The 25,273-nt window shown below is 35.3% G+C and overlaps 1 protein-coding gene across 2 annotated transcripts in view; it reads left to right on the top strand.

The window, feature by feature from the left end:
- The window catches only part of CNTNAP4 (contactin associated protein family member 4), a gene marked incomplete at both ends in the record, with an annotated part of 241,836 nt that extends 223,281 nt beyond the window's left edge, over nucleotides 1-18,555 (top strand). The window contains 7 exons of one of the 2 annotated variants that reach the window (XM_080362064.1): nucleotides 68-307; nucleotides 1,806-2,030; nucleotides 3,362-3,495; nucleotides 4,526-4,613; nucleotides 13,742-13,960; nucleotides 14,487-14,558; nucleotides 18,362-18,555. In XM_080362064.1, the coding sequence (XP_080218190.1) occupies nucleotides 68-307; nucleotides 1,806-2,030; nucleotides 3,362-3,495; nucleotides 4,526-4,613; nucleotides 13,742-13,960; nucleotides 14,487-14,558; nucleotides 18,362-18,555 (1,172 nt within the window). Of the gene's footprint in view, nucleotides 1-67; nucleotides 308-1,805; nucleotides 2,031-3,361; nucleotides 3,496-4,525; nucleotides 4,618-13,741; nucleotides 13,961-14,486; nucleotides 14,559-18,361 lie in introns of both variants that reach the window. The other variant, XM_080362065.1, reaches the window with a different exon arrangement.
- Between the last annotated feature and the right edge of the window lie 6,718 nt (nucleotides 18,556-25,273).

The raw sequence follows: 25,273 nt of genomic DNA, 5'->3' as shown, positions 1-25,273 counted from the left end.
AAAAATAAGGACGTTTTCACACTTCGATTCTTTTAAATTTTTAAATGCTCACATGGATTTATTTCAGGTGGGACAGCATCCAGGCAGAAAGGATTTTTGGGATGTATCCGTTCATTACAGTTGAATGGAATGGCCCTTGACCTGGAAGAGAGAGCAAAGATAACTCCAGGAGTTGAACCAGGCTGTCCTGGACATTGTAGCAGCTATGGTAACCTATGTCATAATGATGGAAAATGTAGAGAAAAATACAGTGGATTCTCCTGTGACTGCACTTTCTCTGCCTATGCTGGACCATTCTGTAAGAAAGGTAAGAATGTCTTTTAGTTTTATCAATTATTGAAAACAGGACAATACAGTCCAGATCAAGATCTTTACAAGTCTTTAAAGATATGTTTAAATGCTTGCAAAATACTTGTGCTTTACTTAACATAACGAAATATTCAGCTGAATTTGTTCAGTAACTGTAAGTTTTGTTAAGCACTGTCTTCCAGAGGTATGTTCAAGTTATACTATTAAAAGCAGAAACCACATTATCTGAGAGGATTAGCATCTTTTCTTTGAAGTCACACAATTATTTTGATTTTTATTTATTTTTCATTCTACTAAAGCTAGGAACCAAATCTTTTTGCATAAACTTTTTTTCTTTCAAGTCTTAATAGCAAAATGAAGAATAAATTTAGAAAACAAACCAAGAAGCATATGAACTTTAAGCTTCTTTTTAATGTAAGAAGAAAGTGAGATTATCAGACAGGACTGAGCCCATGTTTTCAGTCATTTTAAAGGAGTTCTTTGGTGATGGTGTCATACCAGTAGATGATCACAAGCCGTCAAGTTTGAATTTTAGCAATAGAAGTTTATCTAGAACTTTTGGTATTCTGATCTCCTAAAAATTGTTTGCTTCCTCCATGTACTAGATACATCCTGCAAAGTACTCAGTGGCTTAAATGCAAACACTCCATGTTCCTCTAAATTAGTGAGCACATCCAGCCAGTCATCGCTGCCTCTACAAGGACTTGTGTGAAGTCCATCATATCTATCATTGTCGAGCTAATGCCACTGAGTAAGATATGATACTTTCCTCCTCCTATGCCAACAGAAGAGACTAATGGTCACACTTCACGTTTATTTATCTGCAGGGCAGAGTGGCACTTGTTGCTGAAATTGTGAGATGACCTATAGTAATAACCTTCAGTCACCTTCTGTCAAAGATACTGAACCAGATTACAGAAATTTCTAGTTTTTTTCATGAAATGCGGAGATTTTCTGTGAAAATAGGACAGTCTAAGACAGTTACTTCTAGCACAAAATGGCTGTGACATATATCAGAAATGCAGAGGCCTTTTATAAGCAATTCAACTATAAGAAGACAATAACCCCATTTGTAGTCTCCTTTTCTTTCTCTCACCTGACCAGTCTCTTTTCCCACATACGTGTTTCAGGTGTGGCCAAGCTTAACCAAGCTTAACCAAGCTGCTGCACCCTTTCTTCTGTAGGAGCAGTACACGTACAAGAAAGGATATGTTGGGCTTGAGGAGAAGGGTAAACAGAAAGAAAGCAAAAAGCATGTTTGAAATTAGATAAAAGAAACACTCCTTAATGCAACAGATATTTGAGACACAAGTCTAACTGGGATTTTTCTCTAGCCCAGATTGGGTCTTATTTTTCTCTATAGGTCTAAATACTTGTTCCACTTAAATTTCTTTTTCAGCTTTATCACAGCAGTTAAGAATACATTTTTTTCTGTTCTCTGGAGCTTTAGTCTTGTTTTGCATGATATTTAAAAAATGAATTGCTTTTTGTTTCAGAGATCTCTGCCTATTTTGAGACTGGCACTTCCGTGACTTACAATTTTCAAGAATACTATGCTGTAGCTAAAAATTCTAGTTCACATGCTTCTTCCTTCTACGCTGACATGACACTGAACAGGGAAGCAATTACATTTGCCTTCCGAACAACACGGACACCAAGCTTACTGCTTTATGTCAGCTCCTTCTACAAGGAGTACCTCTCAGTCATTCTTACCAGAAACGGTGAGTGCTGGGATAGGTCATAGCTGCCAGCTCAGATTCACTCTGATTCCCAGGCCTGAACCACAAACTAAACATTGTCTTATTGTTGCTTTAAATGGTATATGTTCATTTTTCAGCTGCACCAAGCAATGCTCTCCACATAAAAAACATTTGTCCTACTGTAACTTCACCTATTATGACTGGTTTAGTTTTTTTGGGGGGTTGGTTGGTTTTTGTTATTGTTATTGTTTTGTTTTGTTTTGTTTTGTTTAATCATGTTGGCAAAACTATTTCTGGAAGTCTTTTAGAAATATAGTAAAATGTTTTGAATTAATTTAAAAAAAAACATTAAAAGGAAACTCAAAATACATCTGATCTGTCTGCTACTTAAGTAGCATATTAATTGCCATCCTCATGATAAATAATGAAATAAACTACACTTGAAAGTACATTATACATTTTCCAAATTAATCAGATGTCATTTCTTTCATATAATTTCGTAAGCTACTTATATACCTCTGAAAATATACTGTAATTGATTTTTCCATTTAAGCTGAACATTAAATGTTAGTTGGATCTTTCTTTTTCATTCTTTCTTCTCTGAATAGATAATTGTTGGGTTTTTTGTTTGTTTGTTCGTTTGTTTGTTTGTTTTAAAAAACCCCGAAGACTCTTTGCAGTCGCAGTGTCTCTAAGCTCAGAGAAGTTTCTGTGCTTTCACAGATACAGATTTGGGTCTAGAATAACTGTAGCATACTTCCCGTCATGTAAGGTGAAACACATTTTACTCATGGCTGTCCTGGGTCTGGTCTGAGTGTTCCTTTCCAAAGGATGAGTAGAAAGCTGTAGTCCATCTGCAGCTGAGAGAGAATCTCTCACAAGGAAATCAGGCTAGCTTTGTGTTTTGCTGTGAACGGGTCTCTGTGTGGTGATATGTGTATAGACAGTATGCTGGGAGTGGACAGTGTAAACAGTAATCAAGAACAGTACTTGTAAGGTACTGGTTTTATTTGATAAGTCACATTGTTATGAGCTACCAGATCAAATCTTTCTCAGATTACTTATAAAGGTACTTACTAAAATTTAATCACAAATTTTAACTAATTATTCAGATTTGTGACAGTTTATGGCTATATCTGCCACTGCATCCTACTTCTAACATTGCTACTACTTACCCTGTTGCCTTCTTTCATTTCTCACTTACGTCAATTTCTTGTAGTCAATTACTTAAATAAATTGTATATATGTTTTGCTCTTCAAATGCACCTGTGAAGCAGGAGGCATTGTATATGATTTACACTGCCCATTGTGTATGTAGTGTACTATACCTTTCGCTCTATTTCTCCCTGCAGGAACTTTACAAATCAGGTATAAGCTAGATAGTCATCAAGATCCTGACATCTTCAACATCAATATAAAAAACATGGCTGATGGACAACTGCAACATGTGAAGATTAACAGAGAGGAGGAAATACTCTTTGTAGAGGTAATTAAGACAAAAACAACAAAAAAAACCCAAACAAAAACCAACCAACCAAACAAAAACCAACCAACCAAACAAAAACAAACAAACAAACAAACAAACAAACAAAAAAGGAATATTATAATAAAAATAGAAGATCCAAAGCAAAATGAAGAAAATTGTTACAAGGTGATTACCCCAAATAAACTGTGTTTTAATATTTCAAGTAAAGTAACTGCTATCAGACTTATAACACACAGTGAAAGTCTATATTAAACAATCACTTTGGTGTCACAATTTTTGAAATGTATATGACTGATGTCATCTGGGTTGGTCCTGCCTTTTGTTTTTTATTTCAAATTGCATATGAAGCTACAGTACAAATATATTACCATCTGGATAATAAATTAAGCCTATTTGTCTAATTTTCTTTGTTCCCTTTTACATCAAAGGAATATGACTATTAAGGAAAATATTGTTATTTTTTGGGGGAAAAACTGATGATAAACCAGCAATACTTCTTCTGCTAATAGTAGATACAAACATATAAATAACTCTTAATTTTTTAGATTAAAATTAAAAAAAATACTGTCTGTGATAAGTTAATATTTTGAGGCTAGAGCTGAGTGTGCTTAATTAGGTATAGGCACAAGGCTTGAAGACAAGTAGTTCTAGAGGTACCCTGGGAGGCAGGACATTTACAGCAAAATATTTGATCTTTATGAACTAAACATTGAGCGCCTTTTTTAATTAATAGAGACTTTTTGAAAGTTTAGAATTTTTATTAGTCTTATAGATGGAAAAGAATGAGTAAACCAAACCAATAAGTTATAGAAAGGCTCATTAAGTGGGATACTTCAGTGTCACAGTTATCATCAGTGATCTGAGGAAGCTGATCATCTATTTCTCGATTAGTTTCTATGATGTAATTAACAAATGCCTTCCTCAGCTCCTTTTATTTTTAACCTTGGTATTATCTGCTTTTTTTTTTCACAAGCTTTGACTAACATCTCTCCCATTACTCTACTTTGTTCCTCATTGCACCATTTTGCAGATTAACCAGAATGAACGAATGAAGTTTGTTCTGTCTTCAGGCACAGAATTCAACGCAATCAAGTCTCTCACACTTGGCAAGATTTTAGGTAAGTGGAACACAACAGGGTTTTCTAAATCATAGATCAAAATATTATCGTGGCACATAAAAAATAATAACCCTAATCTCATTGAAAGACATTTATTGTCTTGGATTTAATTAGACACTGAGTCAAAATCAAGGTAGAAACTTCAGTATTTTTAAAATACAAATGAAATTATGTTAAGTACTTCCTGAAAAATGATCAACCAGGTTCTGTTATAAATAATTTCACACTTCTTACTCTCATTTTGCAATCAAGCATTATGAAACAGCCTTTTATTTTTTTTTTTGACTCTCAGAATGAAAATTACTATGAAATAATACACAAATATCATATAACACTATTGTGTACCATATTTGAAAAACCTGTAACTAGATTTTTATGTAAGCAGTTAGGGACAAAGAGATATCAAAACAAAACTTTGTTGTAGTTACTTTTTTGAAAACAGGTTAAGCTATCACAAAATATTTTGTCTAGTGATGATTGAATAAAAGCTGTCTGCTTCTCCGTACCAATGATCTCAATGGAATTTACCTACCTAGAATTACTATATCATTAATTTTGTTAAAAAAAAATAGCCTTAAGTAAAATACACAAGATCTTATTATTTTTGTGTCTGTCATATTGAGAAAACTCAATGATAGAGGAGGATGCAGTGCTTGTGAAAAATTAAAGGATGTTTCTCTTTCTTTTACAGTAATTTAAAGTTGGCATTGCTACATTCCCATATGAAATCAAGGTCCATTTCATGTTCTTCCTCTAATAGCACTTTCTGTTACAACAATATGAGAACAGAGCTGGTGTAGTTTGTGATATAGTTTGTGACTAAGGCTATACTGAATTTTCACCATTTTGTAGTTAGACTGATCACTTTCACTCTTCCAACAGTGGTCTTGAGCTAAGTGTAGAATAAATAAGATTGTCAAAGTACAAGTGATATCTTTTATAAAACTTAAATATTTATAATTTCGTATGGAACAAAGATTATCACCGTTACTGAAAACAATTATTTTTAATTCTTTAATTCTTTTTAATACAAGTGAATTTCAATGGAAATTATGAACCATTTTCTAAAACAAGATTTGGGAAATTAACTGCTTCCCCCTCTAACTCTTTGGTGTTTGTAAATGCCAGTAAATGGCCTGCAAAGGAGTGGTTGTTTCCCATTCTTTAAAAGTCTCTTCAAGTATGCTAAAGCGTTAACAAAGGCTTTTTTTAGAAATAAATTTTAACAACTGTGATACGTGGCAGAAGAAATTTATTTTTCATCTCAATTTAGGATAGACAATATTTTTGTAATGTCACTCTCCCAAGGTTATAGTAACTATTTTCATATTTATATAATGGCTACCCTAAACCAGAAATTCAAAGAAGTGTTTTCTTCATGTTCAGTTGTATGTGGTTTAGTTTAGAGGAATTTTAGTACTAGGTACCTGAGGTGCCCCTCCAGAATCCATATATCTACCACTCTTTGTATAGTACCTTTGGAAATAACAGGTTTGGTAAATCAATGTTTCTGTCATTGTAACAGACCCAGAAAAACTGTCCTGGCTATGACAGCAAAAAACACTGTTACATCAAAAAACAATTTTATGTTATGTATTCATAAAGAATCTTCCACTGTCAAGCAAAACATTATCTGAAATATTCTATTATGCCACTGAGTGGGAGGCAGTAAGTCTCCACCAGTTTAAGTCTGACCTCTGTCTACATTCAAGCAATGTAAATCCAAAACAAAATGTGTATGAAATTAATTTTCTGCTTTTTTCTGAGTAAAAATTAGAGTTTAACTCTTTCTATCACATATATGTGTGCATGCTTGCACATATGAATATGCACAAAACCCAGTTCCAAATATACCCTCTCCTATATATAATCTTGGCTAGAAAAAAGGACTTCATGAAATCTTTATTTCAATGTCACAAAAGAGAAGTATAATTAATATGATTTCTGACCTATCATTGTTTAGAAAATTAGATATGCAGGGGTATGAATTGAGAGATTTTTAAATGTGATATTGCAAGTGTAATTAATTTAATAGGGTGATGTGTAAGAACATAGAAGCACAGAATGGTTTCAGTTGGAAGGGACCTTAAAATATCACCTAGTTCCAACGCCTGTGCCATGGGCAGGGACATCGACATCTTTCACTAGATCATATTGCTGAAAGCCTCCTATGATCTGACTTCGAACACTTCCAACGATGAGGCATCCACAGCTTTTTAAATAAACCTGCTCCAGTGACTCACAAAAAAAAAAAAAAGAAAAAAAGAAAAAAAAAATCCTTATGTTGAATCTACGTCTAACCTCTTTCAATTTAAAATTCTTAACCCTTGTCCGGTCATACAGAGGCTTGTAAAAAATATCTCTTCATCTTTCTTATAAGCTATCTTTACATATTGCAAGGCTGAAATAAGGTCTTCCTGGAGCCTTCTCCAGGATGAACAACCCCAACTTTCTAAGCCTTTCTTTATAGGAAAGATGTTCCAGCCCTCTGACTATGTTTATGGCCCTCCTCTAGACCTTCTTTAACAGGTCGATATCTGTCTTGTGCTGGAAACAACAGGGTTGGCTGCAGTAGTCCAGGTGGGGGCTCAGAGGAGTTAAATAGAGGGGAAGAATCACCTCCCTCAGCTTCCTCACCATGCTTCTTTTTGTTTAGCGCAGGATCCAGATATCAATCCATTCACTCCTCAGTGTATTGATATCAGGGATCGCACCAACCCATGTATCGTACCTTGCACTTGGCATTGCTGAACTTGATGAGCTTCTTATTGACACAGTCCTCAAGCCTGCCAGGGTCCCTCTGGATGGCATCTCTTCCCTTTAGTGAATCAACTGCACCACTTAGTTTAGTGTCACCCACAGACTTGTTGAGGATGCACTCCATTCTGCTGCCTATGCCATTACTAAAGATACTGAACAGTACTAATCCCATTCTGGACCCCTGAGGGACACCACTTGTTCCTGATCTCCATTTAGACATTGAGCTGTTGCATGCAACTATTTGGATGAGACCATCCGGTTAAATCCTTATCCATCAATTAGATGTCTGTAGCTTTCAATTCTGAGATTGTTACCTAGAACAGGTTGAAAAATAATTTTGAATATATAATAACATGCATAAAGTGAAAATTGTTTTTATAATTATGGTAACCAAATGTTATGCAGCTTAAAATTTATCAAATAATTAACATTAAAGATCATACTTACAGTGTTTAAAAAGAAATCCTAACTTGTGACTGTTTGGAAAACTCATAGTGTAGCTGACCTGTTTTTTTACTGGAAAGATAACTAAGGAACTCTAAACAGAGATGTACATTATCTTTGAAATATAGATTTCCTTTATAGAACTCACAGTCCAGAAAAAAGCTGGTGTGTAGAATTGCACAGAGAATGAAAAAGAGAATGATTGTTTAAGCCTAATTCTAAGGCAATATTAGTTTAAATATAAACTACTAGAAGAAAATTGTTTGAAATATTTCAAAACCCTGCAAATCGATAATAAAGTTGAATTGGGAATTTATAATATTTTGAAGTGTACTAGCCTATTGCAGTCACACTCATGTAAGTGCAATACTCCAACAAACAGTACAGAACTAAAGGTTTTGTTTTCTCTGTTATAAAATTCCATATCAAATCTTGCATCAATTTACTTAAAAATCTATTTGATGCAATGTAATGAAATGTACATTTTTAGGGAAATAGTCTCTTTTGATCAGGACCAATGTCGTCTCTTCCAAAGAAACCACACTGTTACAGAAGTGAAGAGGTAGAAGTTTCTTCAGTTATGTGATGGCTTTGCATCTTCACAATAGTGTGAAGCACAGAGTTGCAGTGACCCGTGGGGGCACACTGCCCAATTTGGCTCAATTTACAGGATCTGTCCTGAAGGAAACATATGTTATATATCTCCTGCTTTCAAAGGGGAGACACTATTGAAGAGTTGCTGTTTATTTTGTAAATCTAATTGCTTTGGGTCCCGATTCTTGTGAAGTCATGTTTAGAGATGGAGGGAGACTTTGTGAAGGCAGTGGAAAAAAATAATGACTGTTTGTTGCTGCCCTGAAGCAATCTAAACAGAAGAAGGGATAACAGAATATGAAATATGTACTTTGAAACATTGTTGGGGAAGGACCCACAAGTTTTAAGGCAGGCCAGAAAGCTATGGATTTTCTAAGAACTATCTTCAGCTGGCTAAGTAATTCTCTGAACTCTTCTGGAGTTGTACATAACTTAGTTCTTTTTGTTGGAAGCAAACCTGAGAGTTGCCAAGCTAGTAAAAAAAAATTAAAGAAAAAAAAAATCTGTGTTCTTCCTCACTTCCCAGAACCTAAGCCTTCCAGTGTAAAGAATTCTGAATTTATGTTATGCAACACTGTGATGAAATAGGGAGCTAGGCTATGTTGGGACTCAGAAAATATGTGAAGGTTAAATTGTGAGGGAAGAGAAGCTGCACACTCAGCAACAGAGTTCACAGGATACAAAACAAAGGGCTCCTTAGTTTTTTGTTTTCCTTCTAAGTTAACTTTCTCTCAAAACACATCATACTGTGAGAAGGCTGTAGAAACCTCTCTTTTTACAGCAACCCACTGAGGAAGTAATTACTTCTGCTAAGGAAAGACGTATTTCCTGAAGCTAAAGCTTCAGAGCTTTCCCCAGCATGGGAGTGGGGAGCTGTGGGTGATTTTTACTTCAGTAAGAGTTGTTAATCTTTCCATGGCAACTGAAGTAAAGATAGGCTTTCACCAACTTAAGAGAATGTGTGATTTTAAGCTAATTCACTTGAACAAAGATATCACACCAAATATGGTCATCTTCAACGATGTAGAAATTGGTTATTTCAGTAATAAATAAAACCAAATTTTCACTAGACTCTTAAGAAGGCCTAAGTTAAAACAGTAAAATATTTTGCACCCACATTGGAAACTATATTTCTGTGTATTCAAATTATTTCTTTCTATTTCTAGCTAAATTGTCTTCTTCTATTGGGTTATTTGTCTCTGAAATTATAAGAGTAAACAATTTAGTTTTATCTTTATGGGAATATTTTTGAGGATTATTAATAATTGCATAGCTTTCTTAAGTAATTATAGTTGTATTAATAAAAGAATCATGGAATTGCAAAACTCTCACTGTGTTCCACTAATATGTAAAAATATAATGATAATTCAAATTGTTAGTTTGAAAATCAGCCCTTTAAAACAATAATGTCTGGGTCCTCTCAAAAAAAGCGCTGCAGTGAAGCACATACTAAAGAACAGTTGTTTTAACAAGGTCCATTTCTCTTTATGCAGCTTTTTCTACTATATGAATTTAAGAATTAATATAGTAATAAGACAGTAAAATTTTAATTTCCTGGCCAATCTAGTGGCCTTCTACAATGGACTATCTATCTGGACTTCTGTAAAGGCTTTGGTATGGTCTCCCATAACATCCTTCACTCTAAATTGGAGATATATGGATTGGATGGGTGGTCTGTTCAGTGGATAAGGAACTGGCTAGATGGTCACACCCTGAGAGTAGTAGTCAGTGGCACAATGTCTGGATGGACACTGGTGACAAGTGATGTCCCTCAGAGGTCTGTACTGGGACCAGTATTGTTTAATATCTTCATCAGTGGCACAGGCAGTGGGATTGAGTGCACTCTCAGCAAGTTTGTGAATGACATCAAGCTGAGTGGTACAGCTGACACACCTGAGGGATGAGATGCCATCCAGAGGGACCTGGACAAGCTCAAGAAGTAGGCCCATGTGAAACTCATGAGGTTCAACAAGGCCAGGTGCAGGTTCTTGCCCATGGATCGGGCAACCCCTGGTATCAATACAGACTGAGGGATAAAGGGATTGATCGGAGCCCTGTGGAGAAGCGCTTGGGGGTACTGGTGAATGAAAGATTGGACATGATCCAGCGATGTGTGCTTGCAGCCTAGAAGGCCAATCGCATCATGGGCTGCATCAGAAGAATTGTGAGAGAGGGAGGAAGAATCGCAGGTTGAGGGAGATGATTCTGCCCCTCTACTCCACTCTGGTGAGACCCCACTTGGAGTACTGTGTCCAGATCTGGAGTCCTCTGTACAGCAAAAACATGGACCTTTTAGAGAGGGTCCATAGTGGGGGCCACCAAGATGAGCAAACAGATGGAACGCCTCTCCCATGAGGAAAGAGTGAGAGTGTTCAGCCTGGGCAGGAGAAGGCTCCAGGGACACCTTATTCTGGCTTTTCAATACTTCAAAGGGGTGTATAAGGAAGATGGGGGCAGACCTTTTAGTAGGTCCTGTTATGATAAGACAAGGGGTAATGGTTTTAAACTAAAGGAAGGTAGATTCAGGATAGACATAAGGAAGACATTTTTTATAATGAGGGTGGTGAAACACTGGAACGGGTTGCCCAGAGCGGTGACAGGTGCCCCGTCCCTGAAGACATTCAAAGCCAGGCTGGACAGGGCTCTGAGCAACCTAATCTAGTTGAAGATGTCCCTGCTCTTTGCAGGGGTATTGGACTAGATGAACTTTGAAGGTCCCTTCCAACTCAAACTATTTTATAATTAAATTATGATACTATGATTCTAATCTTTTAAAGCTGGTTAAGAAAACCCTTTATTATAAGTTTATTAGTGTAAAATATGATCTTTTATGCGGCTCCTACCTCCTCCTTCACTGTCCACTTTGAGGAAGTTGTGGACTGTGATGAGGTTACCTCTCAGCCTTCTGGTCTCTAAGCTGAACAAACCAAATGACCTCAGCCACTTCTCATAAGCCTTATCCTTGAGACCTTTCACCATCTTGGTTGCCCTCCTCTGGAAACACTCTAATGGTCTGATGTCCTTCTTATGCTCAGGAGTACAGAACTGCACACAGTACATGAGGTAAGGCTGCACCAGTGCAGTGCAGAGTGGGACAAACACCTCCCTCGACCAGCTGGCAATGCTGTGCTTGATGCAGCTCAGGACACAGTTGGAGATTTTGGTTGACTCATATGCAACTTGCCATCAGCACAAACTACTAGCTTTCTTCCCATGGGGCTACTCTCCAGGCTCTCACCCGCCAATTTGTATGTATAACTGGGATTACCTTATCTCAGGTGGAAAATCTGGCAATTGTTCTTGTTAAACTTCATACAGCTGGTGATTGCCCAGCTCTCTAGTCTATCCAGACCTCTCTTGAGGTAGTCTACAGTTCCTCCTCATTTACTATCATCAGCAAACTTACTTAATATGCATTTGACTTTTGCATCTAGGTCATTTATAAGAACATTAAAGAGCACTAGCCTTAAAATTGAGCCTTGGAGAACACACTGGTAACTGGCCACAGCCTGATGCAACCCTGTTTACTCTAACCCTTTCAGCCTGACCTGTTAGCTCATTGCTCACCCAACATATCAAGGACTTGTGTATTTTTAAGACAAGTTAAGATTGTACAGGAATACAAAAAAATCAGAAATCTTCAACACCATAAAAGCAGAAATGTGAAATCTAGTCTTTTGACTGGACAGTTCTTATCTTTATATTTGCTGCTACGAGCTGTACGTCTGCTGACTTCCAGTGTTGCCTTACAGAGAAAAGGCAGTTGAGGCAGAATTCAGTCAAGAGAGTTACTGAGTTTGTGTTTTGTTTTTAGAGTTATTTTTAAAGAAGGCATTGTAAGTGGAGTAGTTTTGTCTTTGCTGAAAAAAATATATGTACACTTAGCAAATGAATTGCTAGAAAAATGCTTAAGGATACATAACTGTAGTTTACTATAAAATACAGTTGCTGATAAACAACTTGTTCGTATATCTGTGTGTGGTATGTTCAGTCATTTAAATCTGACTTAAGCATTAAAGCAGGGAAGGGTTTGTCTTCCCTAAACCTTATCAGTTTTACTAGCAAGATTGCTTGATCTAATAAAAAAATTTACTTTATCCCAGCAGTATTTTCTAACTAACGAGTCAAGTGAACTCTAAGGATTTTAATATGTATCATTTCCTTTTCTATCATACACATGCAATGTTTACCAAATGGTTTGTATAGAAAACTAGAAAATAATAGGAAATACTTCACTCGAAGTTTTTGAACCTATTTAGAAATACATATTTTTATCACAAGGCATTTCAGACATTTTTCTTCCTTGCCACCTCAGGTTAGTCTTTTTCTTAATACTTTCAGATCTAACAGGTCCTTCAGTGCAATGAGACAATCATCAGAAGCATTGTATGCTACAGAGAGAACAGAGGCAGTTAAACATCTAACATTTTATGTAGCTCATCAGTGCAGGTGCACAGAGTTTTGGCTGTCATCCATCTGCCTAATAATACATCATCACTGCAATAAGCAGAGAGTAGTTGAGAAAAATGGTGCTGTTCTATTTTGAAACATTCTACCAAAATACATTAACCTTATTTTCACTGTTAAACTAATTGTATTTAAGAGTGCATTGTACATAGGTATTCAAAATTTTTATGGTAGCCATTCTAAAGATCACAAGTTCATTCTAGAATAAGTTGGAGATGGAAATGAATTAAATGAAATTCCCACTTTATTTGCACAAAATTGAAAACTCGCTTCCTCTAAGAGTCCTGTTTGAATAATTAGTAGTTCCTAAGTTTTTGTTTAAATTAGAACTGTCAGAGTAAATAAACTGTTTTCCATCTCCAGACTAGTTTATTAGTGAGGTCTTCAGAAAGTTTTTTTTTTGACAGACTTGATGGTGGTATGATAGACTAGATATATGAATCTGTGGAAAGAATATAAACAAACAATATATATATTTATGAGAAGAAATCTAATTAAAGATGTATTTTTCATGAGTGCATGCTTCAGCCTTAACTTTTTTTCAGAATGAAAAAATACTATATTTGAATTTAAATATTTCAGTTACATTTGAATTTTTTTCCTTTGGAACTTGTTATAGTGAGTAAAAAGCATTTCCCTCAGCAGACTAGCAACTGTCATCTGTTAAAAAAATAAAGGAATGAATGTATTTGACTGTCTTTTCATTAAAGCCAGACAAGAAAGGGATTCAGTGAATCTACATATGTTTCTGTAACTCAAATATACTCAGAGGAACACAGGTTAATTATTCATTTATTCTTCTGTCACTTTATTTTGTACATTTGCACTATGATTAATTGTGCTCTGTTCCTTTTGATTAACAGAAAACAGTGATGTAGACGAGGAGACTATGAAGGCAAACTCTCAGGGGTTTATTGGATGTCTCTCTTCAGTGCAGTTCAACCACATTGCTCCTTTGAAGGCTGCACTGCACCACAGCAGCTCAGCCCCCGTCATTGTAAAGGGACGCTTCACTGAATCCAACTGTGGTACTTTAAGTGGAGCTGACTCAACATCGAGTGAAACAACGCATTCATTTGCAGGTAGCATATGGTTATCACTTGTTCTGATCTCTGAAGCAAAACCTAAATAGACTACTCATGACCTGAATCACAACTATTTTGTTTTGGTGGGCTTGTTAGATTTGTTCGTGGGTTGTTTTTTTGTTTTTTTTGTTTTTTTGTTTTTTTGTTTTTTTTTTTGTTTTGTTTTGTTTTTTGTTTGTTTTTTTTTTTGGTGTGTTTTTTTTTGTTGTTGTTTTGGTTTGTTTTGGTTTGTTTTGTTTGTTTATTTTTGTTGTTGTTGTTCTGTTCTGCTTTGTTTTCTTTTATTTCTTTATGGTTTAACATCTCAGGAGTAGTTTGAACAATGATTGTCTTTTTCTCTGAATGTTCACGTTTTTATCTTTTTCTCTGCCAATTATTGTTTACATCACTGTTCTTCTTTGCATGCTTACAGACCCACACTACTGCCACTGTAACGTACTGTACATGAGCTGTAACCATGTGAGAATTTTATGAAAACTCTTTTATTTTTCTGTCACTTTATTTATTTTTTTTTCTGCTGCAGATCACTCTGGACCAATAGATGAGGGAGAGCCCTTAGCTAATGCAATCCGAAGTGACTCTGCAATTATTGGAGGTAATAGAGACTGTAACAACTTCACGGGAACCTTTTTTTTCTTAAAACTGTTGAACCTTTCTGTGCTGAAGTGAAGTCAGTTTAGTTTTGTATGTATAAGGAAATTAGAAAAAAAATACTTCATTTTATTAAAAGTGATAGAAAGACAAAAATCAAGCATTGTTTTGAAATACATTCAATAGCACTAATATTTTTTTGCATAAATTTATGCCACCCGTGGTCCAATATATTGGAACATTTTGCTGAAACACAAGATACTTAGAACAGGTTTCCAGCTTGCCTGATGCTAGTGTCTGTTACTTTAAAAAGTACTTGGATATGTTGTGACAAATAGGATATGATTAAGAAAGAACAATCTTTTTTTTCCTTGACTGTGCCAAAAAATTGCATTTTGTTACACAGTCAAGTTCCAAGTATTTTTTAATAGATCTGAGCAAAACAGATTTTTCTTGAGAAAATGGGGTCTAACACCACTTTGGCAGACTGAGGGAAGTTTCATTCTGGTTTCACATTTGGAAAGCAATACACCCTTGGACAGGCTATCACTTAAGCCAAGATCTACCTCTGTTATAGTGGGGGAGCCTACCAGTTCTGCCTATTTAGCAGGTATGAAGACTACTCAAGTGACTCTTAATAGGGAGAATTTGTGATTGAGGACTCTCAGAACTTCAATTCCTGTCACCAGTATGGGGGCAAGTGTATGGCTATGTCAGTATGTTTTTTGTTTTTCTTTCAAGGTATAGTATTGTCTTTTGTGTCTTTTTCCCCTCTGAAAATTTCTGGTGATATTCTCTTGGGAGGAAATGAGGAAAGGAGGCTTGTTTTCACTCATGAAGATGATATTTTGCAATACAGCTCACTGTTTCAATTTCCATTAGTTACTTCAACTGAAAGAGGGCAGAAAGAGGGAAAGATCATTCCCTCTACCTTTAAAATTATGAATATGTTTCCTTTCTATGTGTTTTAAAAACCTCAGCAGACAAATTATATAGTGGGATTTTGAAGAATAAAGCTACAAAGACTCCTCACTGAGAAAAAAAAAAAAAAAAAAAAGAATTAAGTCCACGCAAGGTGGAGTTAAGATAAGAACCTGAAGTCATGTCCATGTCTGGCATTTGAATAATGGTACCTGCTATGATCAGTGCCTCCTAACAGCACACTGAATGGTCAATGACCTTTAAAAGAGTACTGCTAAAGATACTATAATAAGAGGTAATAAGAGGTAATAAAAATATGGAAGCTTCTTTTTTATAAAGCAATACTTATGTCTGTATATTTTTATACATACAAATTCTGAGAATTTTACCCCTGAATTCAATGAGGTCAGAATTTAAAAATACAGTTTCTGAGTTCTTTTCTGAGTTCTAAGCTTGCCAAAATTAATTTGCTGTTTCAAAAAATTAGTATGATTTTACATAAGTATCTGCACATAAAGATCAAGTTATGTGCTACATCATTTAGTGTGGGTGAGGATTTTTTAGTGCTAAAAACATAGTCATTTTTTAACTTCAAGTTATAATAGTTGCAGTCTTTTTAAGATAATCATAACCTCAGAATTTTATTGTTTTTAAACACATTTGAGAACATGCACTTATAATTTTTCTATTGCTTAACTATGGTTGTTTAAAAGTCAAAATAAAGCAAGCTACACAACACTTAGAAATAGTTTAAAGTAAGTACCCTTAAATGAGTAAAACTGAGAATTGTGCCAATTCAGCTGCTTCAGTCAAGGCAAGTTTATAGATGAGCCCTTAAAAGGGGCATGTAGTGTGAAAGAAAGGGTGCCTGTTTTTATTTAACTTAAATAAGAAACAGATTTTTATCACATTATAGATTCTGTTCCAGAGGCGGAAACATCACACAAAAAAAAAGTTTACATACCTGTTATTAAGGATGGCTGCTCATATTAGAGAATGAGAAAAATGTCAAGTTCTGAATTTAAGATGGTCTGTTTTTTTAAAAAATTTACAGTGCTAAAGGACTACATATTTTCATTTTTCTTGCAATAGCAGCCAAGTTATACAGCAGATTCTTCCTTCATCTAGTACAGTTGAACCACTGCATTGTAACTGTTTCCCAGACTGTTTTGTGCATTTTTTGTCCCTGCAGCCTAGTCTTGCTTTCTGCCTCTTCAACAGGCACTTTCAACTTCCCTTCTGTTTCATTTCTCCTCAAATTCCTCTCCTGCCCAACCTCTGATTCATGAACTTGAGGGCCAGACACCATCATGAGAGGATGAATGAGGAAGAGACGAGATGGGTTGGAAGTCTGTAAGATTATGCTTGTCTCTGTGGGAAGTATCTCTTTCCTTGCTATTCCTAATCTGCTGTTCTATGAGCAACATTGCCTGGTCACAGTTCAATAAATCTTAGATAGCTGCCTTTAAAACTAAGTGCTCATTCCATTTAGTGTCTCATACGTTAGATATGTGGTACATATGGTACCTGATTAATACTCTGTATAAAGCTTATGCTGCTGCCCCTTTGCTCTATAACTGATCAACTAGACCACAATAATGCAGGTAGCTGTACTGATGATTTCACCCTACCAGATGGAGCCGTTAAAGCTATTGGAAAAAGAAGCTTGCTTACTACCATCTGTGTAGGCAGGGACCTTCTTTACTTATCAACCTAAGGTCATGTAGCCATGCAAAGCAAAAGCACTCCAGGATGTCAGAATGAGTTCCAGAAACCAAAAGAGAAGGAGTGAAACCTATTGTATTATTTCACTCTGAGCATGAAGTCAGCTCATTTGTTGCAGTTATGCAGTTACAGAAATGTGAGTGCTAGCTAGTGGAGGTTGTGAAAACCTCTTATCTCATTATGATGTTCCAAAGGCAGTCAAACAGAGATGGATTTTCTTCTATGAGGCATAATAAACATTTGACCTGATAACAGGTGGTGAGAAACACTGGCCAGTTGCCACTAGAACCCCTATGATGAACTGTTCTACACTTTCTTTTATAAACTTTCCTCATTAACTACATTGTTTAGTCAGAATCAGTCAGCTGTGTTCTGAACTAATTTGTGTGGAGTACTGGATATAAATGGGATTAATTCTGAGAAATCATCTTTACTTCAAAGGGTCTGAAGCTTGGACTTTATGCTGTACACAGACAGAGCTGATAGAGGACCTAGTTTAGAATTCCAGATTGGTACCTTTGTCCCCACCCTGTTATGCTCTACCTCTGCTTTCCAGATTCCTTCCCCAGACCTGGAGCAGTAATAGGAGAGCTGATTGGCTGGTGTAAGCTGATAATGGGACACATGTCCCCTTCCCTCCTGATGACATGTGGCATGGGGAAGGGTCCTGAGTGACTTGAGTAACTGGGGGACGGAGACTACTTTTTCCAATACTGATAGGTGTTGGGTAAAAGGAGAAAGTCATAATAGTGCCCTTTGCTGTCTCATTGTCTGGCAGGCAACTCTGAAGAACAGATCCTTAGCTCTGCAGCATCTTTTGTTCCCACCCTGGCAGAGAGCTAGCATTTGGTGGTGAAAGATACAATACCTTAAGGGCCTACTGGTCTCCCACTCTAAAGTTTCAAAATTTGTAGTATTCTGTGGATTTTTTTTTTTTTTTTTGGTGTGTGTGTGTGTAAATCAGTGTGCAAAATTTCAAAGCAATCACCATGAAGCTTATACTACAGTATTGTTTCAGGTTTGAAAGCACCTGCAGTTTCTTATTTCTGGGGCTTCCCTGCAATCCTGTCCATTATGCAATAGAATCATTCCTGCTCGCTGGCCCATGAGTTATTATTCGTCTGTGCTTTCTCTTGACATTTTTCTCTTTTCTTCTCCTAGGTGTGATAGCAGTTGTGATATTCATCCTACTTTGCATCACTGCCATAGCTATACGCATTTATAAAAAGAAAGTAATATACTCAAAAAATGAGGCAAAAGGATCTGAAAATGAAGACAGTGCTGAATCTGCACTGAAAAGTGAGCTCAGCATGCAAAACACAGCCAATGAAAATCAAAAGGAATATTTCTTCTGATTGGCATTCATGATTTAATTTATTATAATAATATGACAGTCTGACTTTCTTGCTAAACCAAGGCCTCTCAATGCACAGAAAAAGCTCTTGCACTCTACAGTAAATGCAGCATATTTGAGACATTATACTGCATATGTTCAGTCTCAGTGATTGCTATTGGGGATTACTATTGGGGGCCTCTTTAAATTACATGCATTCTTTAGCTATTATACCGTAAATACATTTATGTAACAGTGAATTAGATATTGTAACCAATTTCATTGTTGGTAGTTTCTGGCTGTTCTGATGTGACTTTCTACAACTGAAGTTTAATGTACATACTGAATATGATTTTTGAATGGGAAAATTGTTATGAAGTTATTCCTATACTTTTTTAATTTATTTATTTTATTCTGGAATTTTGTTCAAGGTGAAAGGTGGATTCTCATACTTTGTGTTACTAAAGAAATTCCACTGTGTTGCATTATTGTGATCTCTCTTACTTTCTCAAATTGAAAATGCCTTTTGAACTGATGTTGGTTGGTGTCAACATCTGCTTGTGAGCCATGGAGTCTGGTGTCCAAAACAAACCATACTCCTTTACCCTGAGGATGTGACCACTGTCATCACTATCTCTTTTTTTAGGCAAGCCCAGCAGGACTTAAAACTGAAGGGTGTACAATGTGTTGAAATGCTATAAAATCTCTTCTGCAATAGGTTTTTGCTTACGGTCAAATGATGGCACTAAAGGACTTGTGCACATTCTAGGCATTTTAAATAAAATTTGCATAAGAAAAGGTAAGATGTTTGCTTGGGAAGATCAAGTAATATATTTTAAATAGTTACATTATTATGAGTGAGAACAGCAAAAGATGATCAAGGTTGTTATCTCTGGAAATTAGTAATACTTCTGTCAAGAAGTAATGCTCTGTGCACAGCGTGGAACATATTCTCTGAAAACATTGTACCTATCATCTGTTCCAGGCCTCAAGAAAAAGTTGTTCTAAATTGTAGAAATTATTTATTATTATTATGAGAATAGAAGTAGGGAATTTAGAGCCTAGTACAGTGGCTGCTACTTGAATACTTCTGTTCTTCATCCTTAGTAGTGCCTACTATACCTCTATAAGACAAGGTCTGATTACACCACTCAAAATTAAACAGGGGTTTACCATCCTGACAGAATAAATAAGAACTTGATTATGATATATAAACAAATTCTCAGATAAAAAAGGTAAGTTTAAGTTGTCCAAAGAGAAGAATATACACATCTTAAGGTATCTAAAATACCCATGTCACCTGATGGGAATGTCACAACTTCTACAGAAGGTATATGTCTTTTGGAAGAGACATTTGAGAATTATGTAGAAGGGCCTATCACATAGAATACGGTACCAGATACCAATATTTAGGTAACTGACCCACACACAGACAGAAATATATGTGCGTAGAGTTTGGATCTGAGAAAAGTATCCAGAATTCTATGCCTTTGTGGACTTGAGTTTCAAATTAAAGCAACTTTCAAAATTACACTTATATCTGCTCCCATCCAAAGCAATGGTGACAGTCATCGCTTTTCTCATCTTTCAGTGGGGACAATCAAAGCTAGATCCTAGACTGTGAAGTTCAGAAAATGTTTATCAGAGATGCCCAAGAACATTATAAAGACATGGAAACCTAACATGGTGTGCTAAAACATTTAATATATAAGTTTCTTGGTATAAATGGTAGTTGTAAATATAAATGTCCAGCAGATATTGTCTTTTAAATCTTATTTTCTTCCAACAATGTTTCATTTCTATGTGCAGAATTCTGCAGTTCTTTTCCTGCTTCCCCCCTGTAGAGCTTTCCTTCATATTTAGGAACTTTTTTAGGAACTTTTTTTTTTTTTTTGGACATATTGGAGGTCTGCAGTCAGAAATTGTTCAGATTAAGATGCACTGCTTGCATCTGGTAGATTAATTAGGCTGAGGATCCAAGGATCCAAAGTATGCATGTTGTGTATATGTTTGTGTATTTGCCAGTACAGTTTTGTTTACAACAATAGGTTACCTTTAGAAAGGACAAAACAAGGTAAGGGAATGATACTGGACTGTTCTTGATAAGTGATATGGATGACAATATCCTGTGTTGTGAATGGAGAGGAGATTGAAGCATCGCATGGGTCATGAGAAAACTTTGAATTGTTATGTTTGTTACTTTGGAACCTCTCAGTCTAGCTATTACTTTAAAGCAAAAATTCTGACTCCTCCCTTTCAAGGGCCTGACCTAAATTGCATTGGATTCAAGAGGAGCCCTCCCATGGACTTCTCTGTAACTGAAACCCTTTAAATCTCAAGACGCTTTCCCTTCCTGTGATAGATATGTCAGTGTCCACCTTTTTGTGTCACCTAAATCAACAAATCTATCAGCAGTTACAAGTCCCAGTCAGCTCAGTTTTTATCAACGTGGAATGTAATAACCATGTGGGACAAAACTTGTATGATGGTATTTATTATAATACATGAGATCACCGCAGTGGATATTTTGATTGAATGATGAAATGCAGACTCTTTGTATGAGAGTTATCCATATACTAACCAAATAAAACCAAAAGGGTACCCACACCAGGAAAAATGGGAAGTATACAAGCCTAACTATTCAGTGATTTCCTTTAATTTCTATTTCCTTGTTAATTTTATGTGTGTCTTGATGGAGAGAAAGGTCTCCTCCCTTACTTCATTTTCTTCCAAAAGAATAATTATTTTCTTTCCCTGTTCCTTAGAATTTTTAAAAGCCACAGGATGGAAAAGGCTAGGTAAAACCCTTATTTCACAGACTAATTAAAAAAGAGGGATGAGGGTATGAATGCCTGTGTGACTGGCACATTATTTCTTTCAAAGAATTTTTATTATGTGAATGATTCTAAAGGAAAAAAAAAAAGAAAAAAGATGGGTTTTGTTGAATATAAAACACTATTTGCAGAGTTGTAGCACACAATAATTACATCTCTCTGAAGATGCAAATGCCCATTTTCATCTGTAGGAAGACTGATCATATATTCATCACCTAAATCCTACATATACAGGTTCATAGTGAGTGAAGTAGCATTTTCTATTACTTGCTGCATTTCCATGGGTACAAAATAACTGGGGCACCAAAGTGCGCTGAGACATCAAGCAACATTATGCAGTCCCTTTTTTGATTATTCCAATGTATGACCTTTCACCTCTCTACCAATAAACACTTTATAAAATAAAGTGAGAAAAAAATATTTTTAAAAAATTGTATTAAAAGGTTTTAAACTGACAACAATATACTGATTTTTTTAAAACAGTAAAAATATGTAGAAGTGCACATAATATCTTGGTGAGTGTGTTATTTATAGATATTACTGAGTGCTAATGTAACAAATTTACTATGCATTGACACATTTTCCATGGCAAATATATTTTTTCTTAAGTACATTCTAAAATAAATAGTGGCATGTATGCTGCTTCATTTTTAAAACTTTGTGTGGGTGCTAGCTGCAAAAGGCTTATAATTATTTATGTACTTATCATTTAGCACATAAATATTATTTAGTTAGGTTTTGGGAAAACATTTTCCAACACATCCACTGTTGTGTAGATGAAAAATATGTAATAAGCAAAGTACGTAACTTGACATGAAATGTACTAACAGTCAAAATAATTTTACAGCACCATGGCAATGATGTACAAGGAAAAAAGTGTGTAAATGACAAAACAGACAGGATTTCTTGGAAGAATCAGCTGTGTAGATTAGAGTACACAGATTTAGACACAGGTGTCAGCAATCCTGAAGCACCAGGGTGAGATAAAATCAGAAGGTGTAACTATTTCAGGTTAGTAGAGGACTGATTGATAAGAAAATATCCTTTTGAAATAAAATTAATTACCTTGAGAAGTAGTTGTAACAGTTTACACTCGAGGCAGAGTTATAGTTGTATAAGTCATGTGATGTCACAGGGGAAGAATGCTCATTGTAACAGGAAAATATTTGCTGAGTCAGAAAACTTATTGCATGTGCCCTAGTGTCTGGAGTGCAATGCACATTCTCTGGAGTGAACACTAAGAAATACTGCATGTTTTTGTCAAATCAAGCTCCTAATTCTGCAGCCAAAAGTATAATGAATCCACAGTTTTTCTGATCATTGAATGAGATTGTGCACTATCAAGAAGGAATAAAAATGAAAAATCCTGCAGAAATTAGAGCTGAATCAAAAGGTACAGGCATGAAGGTACTGAAATAGTTCCAGTGCTTTTTAATGAACAAGAACATGCTTAAAAAATTAAGGAGAAGAAGGGATCTTCCCTTTAAATTTACTCTTTTTAGAGCCTTCTCTTGGGACTTTTTGGTGGTCATGGAAAGGATTTAATGGATTTCTGTAAAGAAAGTGTTTAAGATGCAACTATAAGAAACAGAATAAAAAACTCAAAGGTGTTCATAGACTGTGCTTTGCTAAGAAGCCATGCTCATTCTCATTCTTGAAGGGTTGTCTGAAAAATAATTTCTGACAAGAATTGGCACTGTTGGATATGTTGCCCAAATCCTTTAATCTTTGATCTTACCATTGTTAAGAATTGAATCAAACTTCTCTACTGCATTGTAAGGAGGTGCATACCTTTCCTTCAAACACTGACATAAAATCTAACTGAATTTCATATGAATTTCTGATTTCCATTTATGATGAAATTCTGATGTTGCCAACATTTTCTGTAAAAAGCACTAAATAAATCATACTGAAAGTCTTTATTAAATAATGTAGTAAATACACAGTAAAAGTCTCCATAAGCAAGTGAGTAAATGTGCACATACCTACACACATACGCATACCAATGAGCTGTGTATTCAGAGCTAAGATTTTTCAGGCTTTACCATTTTCTTTGTATTATGTCAAATACTGAAAACCAGTTCAGAGTTCAGAAACATCACTATCCTTAATGTTGGGAAAATATCCAAACCATTTCACAAAAATATTGAAGACTTCACAAGATTTTTCAAGGAACAATAACAACAAATATTAGAGCTATCAGTTTCTTTCAGAACAGTAAGAGGTAGACACCAGTCTGCCGATGGGAAGAGATAAGTTTATAGCATCTCTGACACAGAGACAGTCGTGTAGTGAGTTCCTTCTTTTTATTTCCTTTCATACACTTGAAGTCTACTTCTGCGAGATAGTGAACTGGCTTTTAGGAAGCATCAGGACTCATGCCTTCAGATTAGCTGAGGCAGTGGGCATCAGTGAGACTCGTAAATCTGCAGAAGAGAAACAGCTACACAAAATCCTTCTGAAGTCCAAGAAAACTGAAGAATAATTGTCAATTAGTTACATCAGATTTCACCAGCATGTATTTCTCATCAAGAACTTAGTGATAACAGCATAAAAAGAAGTATTAAAATAATACATATATTATTCAACAAACTGACATATACCAAGTAGGACTTGGTAACCTTTGTATGTTATACTTTTTAATACAACATGGCCTTTGGGTCTTCTAGCTTTTTTTTGATATTTGCAGGAAATTATTATTTCAAATGTAATCTTTTTGGAATCTGTGGACTGATGATTTTTTGTTTTGAAAAGCAGAAGTGCCTTGCAAGCAGTTTATAATGCCAATGTTAATTTAAGTGAAAACAGCCATCATAAAATCTTTTGGAATAAAAATGTAAAGCTTGCTAAAACATCCCACACTGCATAATATAAATTCAGTGACAGACACCTGTTCATAAATTATTTAAGTAATAAACAAACTTTCAGCACACTTCTCCAAAAACAGAAGTGTATGTATTGAGGTCTGAGGAGCTCAAGATTATCTATCCCACCCTTAAAAGTATGACCTTGAAAAAAAAGAAAAGCTTTGCACTCCAGTTGTACAACAAGGAGAAAATATTGAAGTTTTGACTACCTTGCTTTATTAATATTTATGAATCCCTTTGAAGATGGAAGCCTTTATATAAATAGACAGCATCATAAAAGAAAGGAGATTCTATCTTTTATTTAGCAAATAATGTTATCATAAGTAACATTAAGTATTTGTATTTACTTTGATACATTTATTTTGGGAGATGGTCCTTCTTCTTTTTATCAGAAATAATAGCATTTTCCTGTTATTTTATGCATAGAGTGACACTTGAATAGATAGGAAGACAGACCTTGGACTATTTGGTGTAGTATAGATTTGACTGCACATCTTCATTTATCAGCAAATTAGAGTCCAGAGCATTTTAATCTAACTAGATGGGTAATAGTTGAAGTAAACAAGATAGGTGTCATAGAAGTAAACACAGAACATGGCTTATAACAGCACAACTACATTCTTACAAAACATCTCCTGCCAATTGATTGGCTCAAAGTGAACATCACATGTATGCATTTTAAGTATAATTCCTGGTTCCTTCTTAGTATCTTCAGCTGGTTAATTAATCCTTTTTGCTGCTATTTTTAGTTACCACAGAGTTATTCCTCTAACCAACAGTAGCTGTTAGGCTTATTATATTTTATATTTTAGATTATAGGATTAAAGTATTACTAGGTTCTAATATATTTAAATCTATTTCACATATAAATATTCCTTATCTAGTTAAAATAACATTGTGTATTTATTAACATTAATGTTCCATGCAAAGTAGCAAATCTAAAAGAAAATATATACTGGCTTGTGTTTTGTTTTGCTTCTTTGTTTGTTGGATTGGTTTCAGTTTTGTGTTTGTGTGTTTTGGTTTTGTTTGTTTGGTT

This window comes from Nesoenas mayeri, assembly GCF_963082525.1.
Source record: "Nesoenas mayeri genome assembly, chromosome: Z".
Classification (NCBI taxonomy): domain Eukaryota; kingdom Metazoa; phylum Chordata; class Aves; order Columbiformes; family Columbidae; genus Nesoenas; species Nesoenas mayeri.
The sequence above is the reverse complement of the archived record's forward strand: the minus strand, read 5'-3'. Positions and strand labels throughout refer to the sequence as shown.